The following is a 12,704-nucleotide window of genomic DNA, read 5'->3' as shown; positions in this document are numbered from 1 at the left end:
AATATTTAGTGACAGAGTCAGACCGCCTGTATATGTGGATATGTATCATACACATGTACATCTCAGTGCTAGTATACTGTGCATATGTCCGGAGATACGAAATACTTCTCCCGGTAGAGACTGGGCTTCAGTCCGGCACCTGTAAGGAAGTACCGTGAGAGACGGAGTAACCTACCGCAGCACCGTCACTACCAGCGGGACCGTTGGGACCACGTGGGCCGGGAGCCCCAGCAGGGCCGACGGATCCACGCTCTCCTGGGAAGCCTCTCTCTCCCTAAAAGGTACGACGTTTGGTTGTTACGTTAGCTAACAATACATAGAGAAATAGAGACATACCGCTGCACCATCAGAACCTGCGGGACCACTGGATCCACGAGGACCGGGTGGGCCGGCCGGGCCCGCGGACCCGCGTTGGCCAGGCTCGCCGCGCTCGCCCTAGTAGTCGAAACCGGCGGAGAGAACAGGCCAGAACACCGTCGGTTGCTTTGTACGGTTCAGTCGAAAATTCCAGCGAAAGTTCAAATTCAACGGATTCGAAAAGAAGAAAAATTCGCATTTGGAATGAAATGCAGTGATGTCAGGTTGCATGTTCATTTCTTTAACTGCTGGTGGTTTAATTTTCCAGGAAAGGCAAAGAGCATGGAACGTTGTGCGCATGCTTAGTCCATGACATTTCTTGTCGTGGTCGATTGGCAGAGCATTTGGGTGACGCAGATGATGTTTGTTGCTTTTGTTTGTTGTCCATGTCGCATCATGCATCGAAAGATGTAGCAAAATGCGGGAGGCCTTTGATGACTCATGATAGTTGCATTGATGGCAGCAAGGTATGTCTGTGCACAAATGTACTTACTCCAGCATAGATGGAAAACTACGAACTATTGCAAGGAAATGGCATGCGGAAAATGAAGTACATTACATCAATGCATTGCGGTTTGACAAGAATAGATGAGGACTAAAATACTGCAATGACAGAAGTCTTCGTCGTTCTGATGCCATCTTACAGTTGTTAAGGGGGTGCTCATTAATTCGTCGAGGGGAGCGGGCGTGAGGGAGCGTTCATTAGGGGAAATGGGAGGATGGAGGATGGAAGGGGGTGGGTATTACTCACGCGTGGGCCAGATTGACCGGGTGGTCCGGCCTCTCCGGGGGTGCCAGGGTCTCCGTTCTTACCAGCCTCACCGGGGGGTCCGCCAGGGCCGGGCATTCCCTAGCAACACATAAAAAGTAGCGGTTACAACGTGAAAGAAGAGTTATTATAGAGTAATAGTGTTGTTCCGCCCTTAAGGGAACCTATCGGTAAATCTTTGATTCGACACGAACGCCGCCGCCGTATGCCCTGTGTGCACCCGTTCCCCGGCTACTATCTTGTTTAACGCTGTGTCAATGTGGTAACGCTTCCAACAATTTTTTCTCTTCTCCAAGACCGTGCGAAACCATAGAAGGCATCATTGGAAACAGGAATATGAATCTGCAAGTCTTCTACACTTGAAGATGACGTACTTGGAATCCAGGAGGTCCAGTTGGTCCGGGCTCTCCACGCTCGCCTGCCTCGCCGACGGGTCCGGGGGGTCCAGAGGGGCCGACCTCTCCGTCCTTACCGGGCTCTCCCTGTCCGGGGGTAAAATGGGCGAAAAGTTAGCTCATATATACCACAAAATACCCCTAGCTCTACCAGGCGAAAAGTTAGCTCACATATACCACAAAATACTCCTAGTTCAACCAGGAGAAAAGTTACCTGCTCACCTATACCACAAAATACTCCTCGCTCTCCCAGGCAATGGCAAATAATCATGAGCAAATTGATCCTATTTTTAAGAGCAATGAACAAAAATAGAACCCACTAGAGAAGACGAAGATTTAACAAACACTACAAAATACTCCCCGTGCTACCAGACAATGAATCAATAGACTCATAAGCAAATTGATCCTGTTTTTAAGAATATAGAACGGAAAACAGAGCCCACTAGGGTAGGTGAAGAATGAACAATGGAGGTTTATCTAGATGATGAGCGAGGACATTTTTCCTTACCCTTGGTCCCTGAGAACCAGGCTCTCCGTCCTTGCCGTCTTTGCCACCCTCTCCGTTGGCGCCCTTGGGTCCGGGGAAGCCCATGACTCCGGGGAGACCACGAGCACCCTGGGGGCCAGGGGGTCCGGGACGACCGTCCTCACCGGGAGGTCCCTAATGGGTAGGTAGATACCATCTTCATCATCATCATCACCATCACAAATAGCGTATAAACATACGCGTTATTCGTAGTCGAAAGCAACTCTTGCAGAGAAATGGACCACAGCAAAAGGACGAGTGTAAAGTGAACGACCTGGAAGTATACTTACGTTGGGGCCAGTTGATCCAGTCTTGCCGTCAGCTCCAGGACGTCCAGTCAGACCCTATCATGGGTGCAACATTTAAACACGTCATTAGGATGAGACTTTACCAACATGTTATCGAGGAATACAACATTAACTGCACAACGTTTACAGTAATATATAATAAGCAAATTATCTCTCTTTAGCATCTGTTATCTACATACAAAAGTGTATGGAAAAAGCGTAAGGCACAAGTTAATGTAAGTTATCATAAGTTACATCTTTTTGTCGACCAGTAAAGTTACAGACAGCATCTTAGCATAGCTTCTTACTATCATTACAAGAAAAAGCATCATGTACTTATAAGCGACAGATCTTAACGCAGTGTTTACAAGTATAACGTTATAGCTGTAAAAAAAACACAATTAAATTAACACAGCGAGTAGTTGTAATGATCCAAATGTAAGCCACTTTATGAGCCAGTTGGAGAGGGGGGTTGAGCTAGGTTTCTGCTGAGTCACCATTAATGGGTTAGCGTCATTGCAGGACCCAAGTGACATACAACTACTCACCGTAGGACCAGGGAGACCCTGTTCTCCGGGCCTACCAGGCTCTCCCTAAAACAATACATGCATTTCGACATAGAGTCAGTAGGGGGAGCAAACGTGCAGTCAAACAAAGAAGCCACCACTTACTCTAGGTCCAGGTAAACCTTGCTCACCAGGCCTGCCCGGCTCGCCCTAAGTCGGTAACACCGGTCATGTTTAATCGTTGGAAGCAAAAATCGTCGTCAACATTTCAACGTCATTGTCGAATGCCAATCTCATATAAACACAGGTTATGTCACCCTGAAATTCTGAGATCCGTGCATTGTACACATCATAATATAAACAAAGAGTCAACATCATGTAGTAAACAGGTCAAGTTATACTAGAAAACAACGTACTGTTGTTCATGATTTAAGATCGAGAAGTTAACGATTACAATAGTCAACATAACTTACTTCAACACAGTACTATACTACATAAATGCATCACAACAGCTAGTAAAAGCACAGCATTTTCTTCACATAACATCTTACAACTACATATTAAGGAGCAAATAAATGATCTCTTTCAATTTGTAAAACGTTAAGTAATTCCTTTTCTTTACAAACATCGATTCAAGATTTAGCCAATGACTTTAAGAAAGCGTTCGATGAGGAATTAATTCAGGACGTCGTGGCCTTGATGATGCGAGTTTAACCTAAGATAGACGAATTGGTGAGTGTAAGGATGCCCCGCATGGTTGCCGGCATCATGATACTTACAGAGGGGCCAGGACCACCCTGAGCACCGGGGGGACCACGAGCACCAGCTTCACCCTATTGGTTGGTGAAAAATCAACCAAAACATCCCTTCACACATTTGCTCACTACTACGACTGGGATCTTAGACCACATATAGACCACTTACGGCAGCACCCTTCTGTCCTTCGCCGCCGGGGGGTCCTCTTGCTCCGGGTGCACCCTGTTTGTGAAGACAATGGTTGTGATGCATGGCAATGGGTATGATGGGCATGGAGTCATTTATTAGAGCAAATGGCAGCATGAAATCAGACCTATAAGACCAAATCAAGAACTGTGTCGTGTCACGTGACCGCGGTGACCTTTGACTCTCAGATCACGTGACTACTTTTTCTCGAACATAAGAAAGATGGCGGCTGGATTGTGAAAGTTTCTCACCAAGTTTTTATTTTAGTGCGTAACAATTTAATTTTTCATATGTTCGAATATCAACGGTAAAATTTTTCCATTGGGAGATTTCACCCAAAAGACAGTTGAGGATTTGGTCATGTCTGTAACATCAGTCATTGCATCGGAACATTATGAGTAGAAATTTCCGATACTACGACTTAAAAAAAATAAATGTGAAATATGAATATATATGAATATATATGAATATATGACATTAAAATTGCATGCATTGAAACTATGAACATGACAACATATGACAAAACGCCAGTGAAAGGTGAAACGCAGGAAATATTCACGACAGACAGAAGAAAGAGAACGCTGGAGAAATATCAGCTGATGAAAAAGTGAAAGTTTAAACTGGTCCATCTCCTAGCACCACGGGTGCTCCTTCACATGTTGGGTACACACCTATAAAATGCTATGGCATGATGGCATGACTTCGATGGCATAAAATGTTTCACCATTTGCATGGTAGCAAGTTGTTGCGTATAAATGGCGTATTGCGATACTGATTAGATCTTTCAAGATGCGTTAGTCAGTTTCCTAAGATTGATGCAATGGCAGGCGTTGAAACGTGCATGGCGTTATTGTTTCGTAGTTGAAATGAGGGTAGCTTTCAAAATATGCATGACGTAAGGAACTGAATCTTAAAACTACACCCCATGGGTAACATGAAGGTGGTTTTCAATGACTTAAAGTTGCTATAGCGTGGAATTTCATGAAAGTGTGTGACGTAGTGTCCATTTTGGTCTCCACAGGTTGAAAAGAGTTATTGCCGGAGTGGTCTGCACATGTCTTCGATCCCGTAATAATTCTACATTGTCACGTTACATTCTCACAAGTGGAAAGGGAAGGATACGATGTGATTTTGTAGTCAGTTCTAACCCTATACAGAGTTTTAAACAGAGGGAAAAAAACAACCTTCCTTCCCTTTGCAGTGGTGAGAGATGCAACGCAACCGTGGATATTATCACTTGGGAGACAGCAAATAATCATTTTTTTTTACCAGGCAAGCTTTTAAATAGAAAATAAAAACACATGCTCGTGCATTTGTTATACGTAAACGTACAATCTAGCATGCAAGTAGAAAGTTTCGTTGAGTCACATTACAGGGACGCGATGTTACAACGTCCATTTTCGTATAACGTTACACGCCTTCCGTCCAAGCGAGCAAGCAACCTTCATGCCATTTAATGTACTGTAAAATCCTATTGGACGTTTCACGTAAATCGTCATGCTGTAATCCAATGGAGTGATTTGTTTCATGATCAGGGCATGCCTTTAGGAATCCAATATTTTTCTTTTATTTTCATAAGAGAAATATGTTTTGAGGATGAGCCAGAAAGAAAACCTTAGGGCCAGGGCCTCCGTCAGAACCAGGGAAACCAGCGGGACCGGGACCTCCCTAGAGTCGAGACAACAGACAAGAAGAAGAACCGTAAACAACAACAACAACAAAGACAATCGAGAAAACAATGAAACCTTAGGTCCAGCTGCACCGTCAGCGCCTGGGAAACCACGTGGGCCGGGGCCTCCCTGTAAAACGACAAAAGATTTCCAACACATCCCAAAAATCACACATCATAAGTAAGATCTACCATTTAAGTCATCAACAAATATGTACTTGTCTATGTTTCGTGCATTTACTTCTTGATTCGTACGGTCTTTGTTAAGTTTGTGCGTTTCGGCATGGCTCGGCAAGACTAAGAAATTCGACAAAGTTACAGTATCTACATCTTCAACAGGAGATTGAATGACCACCATAACGTTCGACGATTGGAAAAACGAAAAGATAGGAAATATGGTGGAAGGTCTGGCGGTTTACCCTCTCTCCGTTGGGTCCAGGTGGTCCAGGTGGGCCGCCCTCACCACGGGGTCCCCTCTTACCGTCCTCACCAGCAGGTCCAGGTGCGCCGATCTCTCCGGGCTCACCGTTAGCTCCCTTGGGGCCAGCATCTCCCTTGAATCCGGGCAGACCAGGGGCACCAGGTGGTCCCTTGGCACCGACGGAGCCGGGGCTACCAGCGTTACCGGGTGGGCCACGGGGTCCGGGGAAGCCGGGAGGTCCTTGTGGACCAGCAGCACCCTGGAGACGGTAAGAACGAAAGCTTAAGAATCAGCACAAATCATCAAGGAAATCAGACTTCTCGCCACCCACTTAAGACAACTAATTACAAGCATTGACAGAAAATTTCGACAAAACCGGCTGTACATGATAGCTATTGTGAATATTGTGTTATACTTATTATGTTTATCATTATGAATATTCAGTTATACAGTGTACTACGTTTATCTACTAGCTTGATATGTATTGTTGCGTTAACGTTAATCTAAAATTGGAACTCCCGAGTGTATATGGCAAAAAAAAAATATGCAAAGTTTTAAGTTCAATTCCAGTGAATGTTGATCTGATGTATTTTTAAGGCACACGAAATTAGCAATGATGCCTGGGCTGCCCATTGTATGCTCTTGTTGCAATTCCCTAAAAAGGAAAATCAAAAGAACAACTTACAGCAGATCCCTTAGCACCGGGGATACCGTCGATACCAGCAGGGCCCTGCAGACCAGCGATACCAGAGGGACCAGGTGAGCCGGGCTCACCACGCTCTCCCTGGGCACCGGGGGGACCGCGAGCACCGCCGGCACCAGCCTCTCCCTTAGATCCGGCACGTCCGGGGAAACCAGGTGGTCCAGTAGGTCCAGTTGGGCCCTGAAATGGACACAAGGTTGAAAATCATATTAAAGGCCATGCTCATTTGAGTTTGTCAACATATGACAAGGATCTGCAAATGAGGGCAAACTGTCAACGATCATATCGAAGGCCAATTTCATTTGAATTTGTCAACATAAGGGTCTAGAAATTACCCTAACTTTAAAAAGAAACCAAATACGAAAGAAATCACATCTCATATGTGATGTCAGTTACTACGTTTTGGTCATTGTCAAGATGACTAACGATTACTTATTTGTTGATGTCTACAAAAAGGACGACAAGTTCGACTTCACGATATGGGATATAGACATCTGTTTTAACTCAGGAAGGCTAACATATTCGGCCATTATTAGAAAGTTGACAACTCACTACTAAATGTACACATCAAGGGAAGGACGTTCGACTTTGATGTAAGGTAAAGAAATATTTTAACTCCAATGCCAACATGTTCCATATTGGGGCAGTTATCTATGAAGAGAACATGCAGGTGGTTTTCGTTATGCTTCACAACTACGCAGCAGACGTCGTAGGTACGATGTAATGATACTCACGGGAGGACCGCTTGAGCCAGATTGTCCATCAGCACCAGCGGGTCCGGGGGGACCAGTGGGACCGGGTCGGCCACGCTCTCCAGACATACCGCGGGGACCCTACAAACAACGATAGAACACAGTTGATAAATGCCTTCGCCCTGACGGCGCCGCCAAAAACTTGAATTCCTTTTAATTCTCTCTGGTGATAAAATGTTGCAGTTATCATTGTCATCATAGCTTATGGTGATAAATCAGTAATAAATACAGTGATTTAAGAACGTGGTATCTTACTGACACGTACAATGCATACTAGTAATATGCATATTATTGTATCTTTTTGTATGGGACAGTAAAGCCACATTTCAGTTGAGGCTGAACCGGTAGATGTACCGGTAGATGTACCGGTAGAGGTACTCACCATGGGTCCTGGAGATCCAGCTGCACCGGGAGTACCGGCCTCACCCTGGAAAGAGTAAGAAATACGTTTAGATCCTAGAAGAAAACCATTAAGTTGAACTAAAATATTAAGTCCGACACTTGGTTTGAAAGTACTAGTAGTTACCTAGTTTGTTTGCTTCATTACAGGCATTAAACTCTCTATGTGGTGCATCTCTGTCAGTACTTTAATCTGTTAGCAAGACTTTGATTATATTTTTGCCAGTTTAGCCACCGACTGTCGCGCTTCAGTGTGGGTGCGGCGGACGGCCATATGTCAACGGTCCATCTTGGTTCCACATGTGTAGCCGACTCGCCTGACTGAATTTCAGCGTTTTCAGACAAACAGACTATTTGCCCCGGGGTGGGGCCTTAATTAATACGGTCTGCTCACCGTATGGTAACGTCTAACGTTACTACATCTCACAAATTCGCAGCAAACAGTTTTTGAATGCCAACCTTTCATTATTGTACGCTAATTTCTCCAAAGACTGATAAGAAATGCTACTCAAGGGAAGCGGTTTTCAACTGATTGAAACCCAAACCTTTTGTTTGGCGGAATACTTTTCCTTCACATTTTACTTAAGTTGCCTCAAGTCCTGCTAAGATGATAGCCTTAATGAGTATTTGAGGATGGAGAAGGTACAGTATGGAGAAGATGCAGTGGGGCCCTTAATGAAGTAAGAGTGATCTCCAATACGCCTCTCTGGCTACAGGTAGTTCAGAATGTATGACTTCAGGTCAGATATACATTACAACTACAACGACTCCATTCATTGAGTTTACACTCGCTTGCTCACCATCACCTGCAACAGTAGGTAGGGCGAAACCATGTCATCTTCAGTACAACGTTACAAAGACATGTTTGAAAACGACTTTTTGGCTTGACTGTATCCAGACAACCCCTACTAGGTTCATGGATGGTTTCCAAGAGAAGGAACTTCATCCCAATTTCCGAGCAACGGCTTAAAGCTCTTCAAACCGTAGACCAAACACTGGAGTTGCCAAATGTTTGATCTTTTGAGATCCGCCTTTGCTTGGGAGCCTAACAACCAAGCGTTGACCTATATGTTTCTCCCTGTCTGAATTAGCCTGGAAGCCAGACTGTTTCCAGGACCTAAACAGACCAGTTCCTCGGCTCAAGGACAATATACTAGTACCCCAATTTCACCGAACACCCTTCAGCGCTGACTATGTATGAGGCAGTCTGACCGAATAGAAATTGTAGAGAAGGTGCTAACTTTTGTAGCGGGGCATGTGGCTTTCCTGGCCGAAGAGGTTATCGTCTAGCGTGGTGTGTCTGGTATCCAGGCTATGCAAGAATGAGACAATTTTGATACAAAGGGAAAGTAACCCCACATTTCTTCCATTGGTGAAGATGTGAGTTAGCCGACGAGATTTACTGTTACACTGTCAAAGGTAATGTTTTCTTTCGCTCTAAGACCGGAGACACAGACACTACCAAGACCACCATTGTCCCCGAATAAATAAACCAGAGGAATTTCCCTCTGTTCGTCGAGACGATTTGAGTTGGCAAGCTATTTCCCGAGGCAGACTGCCAAACATCTGGTGCACATCTGTACCTTCTAACATTTAGACCGTTCCCAAGGAAAACGCCAGACTCACTTCTCACTTCGGCTCTTCACGGCTGCCACTTCGACCTTTAAAGCCGACAGATCACCTTAAACTTTCACGGAGCACTCTTACTTTCATCTTGCACACAGATGATTACCACCTACTTCCAACAACGCCTTTATCGTGGATTAACTCAAAGTCAAAGCTGTATGTTTCGACTTTACATAATTCGGAACAGACAGATCGGACAGGGAGATTCTAAAAATTAACCTCCATCAACTCGTCCTCGAATGAACTGGACATAGCATCGTTGATGCTTGTCACCATTTTGAAACGAATCAGTTGGCTCTTTTTTTTGCTAGTCTAAGGAAGAATATGTAGAAGGTTCTGACCAAAGGACTTCTTCAATGGTTCATCTGAGAACGATTCTGTCACCGCTAAGAAACGATTTTCAGAATCTGGGACCTACATAACTATTATCAACTCCGCATGTGGATAGGCATACTTGCCAGGTCAGCGACACGACTGGCAGCGAAACGATCATCCATGGCTTGAAACCACAATTTCTCGCTCATTAAATACTACCCTGAGGGTCATATCAGCCATCGTTTGAATGGTAATTGCACGGGCAACTGACGCCTTCCAGATGCTGAAGATAAATGAACTTCTATCTCACTTTCTCTTTCTTATGCCCGTTCTGTTTTATCTCAACTTTCTACATCAGACAACTTTCTACAGCATAACAGCTGAATTGCCAATGGTAGACAGAATGCTGTCAGACTCAGAGTATGCCGAGGAAATGATTAACTTCACATTTCAACTTCTGTCCTTCTCAAATGGTAGACATTTTCTCTGGAAGTTTATTCTATAGTCCTACTGTGGTTGGAAGAAAAGTTCTCATATATCTGACAATGTGAAAGTCAATGGTGACCAGAGTCAGTGTATACGACGAAATGAAGAAAATCTGATAGCTAAAGTTACACAACCTTTGGACATGGTCACTATTTAAATGGTAGCATTGTTCACGTGCGTCTTGATGAGTTTTAGATCATCATCATCATACGAGTAACGCGAACAGAACAGGGCTTCTAGGTTAGCGTTCCTACTGGTCGATATTGTTGGCGTTCAGAGGCAGTTTTCAGTCACTGAGATTTCAGATATTGGGAAGAAGTGTCAAACAGTATTCTAGCTGAGAGTACGACGTAGGTGATTCAACGTACCTTCTCACCAGGAGCACCACCCTCGCCCTTAGCACCATCCAGACCAGGGAAACCCTGCACAAAAAGGAAAAAAGAGACGTAATGTAGTTACGAAAATTATCCAATAGCGTACACACATTCAATGCTTTTCCGTTTACGCATTTAGAGTATCTAGTTAACCAAAGAGGTATGTAATTTCATTTTTACGTCGAGCACGGGAGATACATTTTATATCAAAGATGAAAAGAGTGATATCAGTGCTTACCCTGTGTCCCTTCAGTCCAGGGATACCAGGTGTGCCAGGGAAACCACGGGGACCCTGAGGTCCGGGTGGGCCGATGGGACCAGCCTTGCCGTCTCTTCCAGAGGAACCCTGCAGATGTCACGAAACAACATCATCAGTACAAGAAGGCTTGACAACTTCATCTAATCTTCCGTCAGCTTTTCGCGTCTAACTTGGTATATCTTACAAGGAAGTGATGACGATTAAAATCCCCAATACGTATCCCCCCTTCTTCTGAAGATGTGTGTACAAATTGATCAAAGAAAACGACAGTGAAGTTGTTCATTACGTGCATTCAAATACGGTGGCAACGGTGCTGTACAATTGTGCAATATATCATGCCATGATTCGTCTAGCTCAATTGGTCGTCAGATTTTCAAAAGTAACGGTTATATGAAGAAAAAAAATAACGGTGCTGTGACGTAAATACAACGTTGACGTACAACTAGGTTGTTGTGCTTAGGTGACAGTCACATTTCAAAAAGTAACCGTTTTATTTAAAAAAGTAACGATACAGTGACGTAAATACAATGTTGACGTGCAACTAGGTTGTGGTGAAGTCATGCTGTGAATCGTGCTTTGTGACGTTCAATTCGATCAAACGTTTCGTGGTACAGTTACGTCGTGTATCGTGCTAAGGAGTTACGTTCAACCTTCGTAAGTCAGTCAAAAAGAAAACTCACGTCTTCACCAGACTTGCCGGGAGGTCCCTGAGGACCACGTGGGCCAGTCGGACCCTACACACATGGGAGTAAAGTCGTTACTAGTAGAATACATAAAGAAGAAACAGGGAATTTTACTTACATCTTCGCCAGGCTTGCCAGCGGGACCCGGGGGTCCTCGAGGGCCACCAGGACCCTAAACACATGGTACACACACACACAGGTATGTACATGGTCAGACAGACAATGGAAAGAAGATGAGTTTCCCACTACTCTGTGTCATCTTGCGGAAGACAGACGGCACTGGCATGTACTATGATGTAGTCTTGTTTGTAGAAGTTTAATTTGTCCATACGAGAATCTCTTTACTTTTCGTGGTGTACATAAAATGTTTTCCCTGTTGTTTTAACTGCCGTCTGTCTTTTCGCACCACAGAGTCTTCGGAAACGTGTTCAAATGGTAAAGTTATGAAATGCCTAGAAGAATGTATTCGAATTCTACATGTATTATCTTATATATTACATTTTCATCTGACATTGTGTATGAAAATGAGACAACTACAAGCAATGCTAATGGTAGAAAACAAGACGAGAGTGACAACAACAGTGGCAATCGGTAGATGTACAATTAAAACAATATCGACATAAAGTTCATCTCGTTAAACACTTCCAGTCGCATTTGACCCAATGCTTACGTCACGTTTACCGATGGTCACGTGACAAAAGTCTCGAGTCAGTGCAACCTGAGGAAGAGCGATGTTCCCTGCGAATTTTTATTTTCTGGTTCGTGTTTTTGGTTTCAGTACATGGAATTACGCATTTTGATGTACTTACAGGGGGGCCAGAGTCACCAGGCTCGCCAGGGGGTCCACCAAAGCCAGGGGGTCCGGGAAGTCCAGGGGGTCCGGGAGATCCACGGGGACCCATTGGGCCCTGAACAAATCAGCAAAATGTGAGGAACATACACAGGATAGGTACGAGTGATTACCCCAAATTGTATGACATTTCTTTCACTCTAGCAGGTGTCAATATATATTCAAATTTGACATATGCAATAATGCTTTACAACACGCAAACTTGTTTTGTGAGTCTGTCATCAAGTAGCTATAGGTGGCAAATAATCTCTCTTCACAAAGCTGTCGTGATACAACGTTCAGCTTACATTCTACATAGACCTCTGATAACAATATCTTATATATGTCAGGCCTCAAGACTTCTTTTGAGGAGTGGTAGCACAAGACGTGTCCAAGACTCCCGGAG

The 12,704-nt window shown here is 44.3% G+C and overlaps 1 protein-coding gene across 1 annotated transcript in view; it reads right to left on the bottom strand.

The window, feature by feature from the left end:
- LOC118432715 (collagen alpha-1(I) chain-like) overlaps positions 1–12,704 on the bottom strand; it is a gene marked incomplete in the record, with an annotated part of 43,227 nt that overhangs the window by 13,817 nt on the left and 16,706 nt on the right. The window contains 16 exon segments of the mRNA XM_035844327.1: positions 176–274; positions 1,109–1,207; positions 1,501–1,608; positions 2,030–2,182; positions 2,338–2,391; positions 2,883–2,927; positions 3,765–3,818; positions 5,528–5,581; positions 5,871–6,131; positions 6,558–6,755; positions 7,310–7,408; positions 7,710–7,754; positions 10,522–10,575; positions 10,766–10,873; positions 11,467–11,520; positions 12,279–12,377. Of these exon segments, the coding sequence (XP_035700220.1) occupies positions 176–274; positions 1,109–1,207; positions 1,501–1,608; positions 2,030–2,182; positions 2,338–2,391; positions 2,883–2,927; positions 3,765–3,818; positions 5,528–5,581; positions 5,871–6,131; positions 6,558–6,755; positions 7,310–7,408; positions 7,710–7,754; positions 10,522–10,575; positions 10,766–10,873; positions 11,467–11,520; positions 12,279–12,377 (1,584 nt within the window).

This window comes from Branchiostoma floridae, chromosome 16 (assembly GCF_000003815.2).
Source record: "Branchiostoma floridae strain S238N-H82 chromosome 16, Bfl_VNyyK, whole genome shotgun sequence".
NCBI lineage: Eukaryota > Metazoa > Chordata > Leptocardii > Amphioxiformes > Branchiostomatidae > Branchiostoma > Branchiostoma floridae.
Note: the sequence above shows the minus strand (reverse complement) of the source record. Positions and strands in the feature narration are given on the sequence as shown.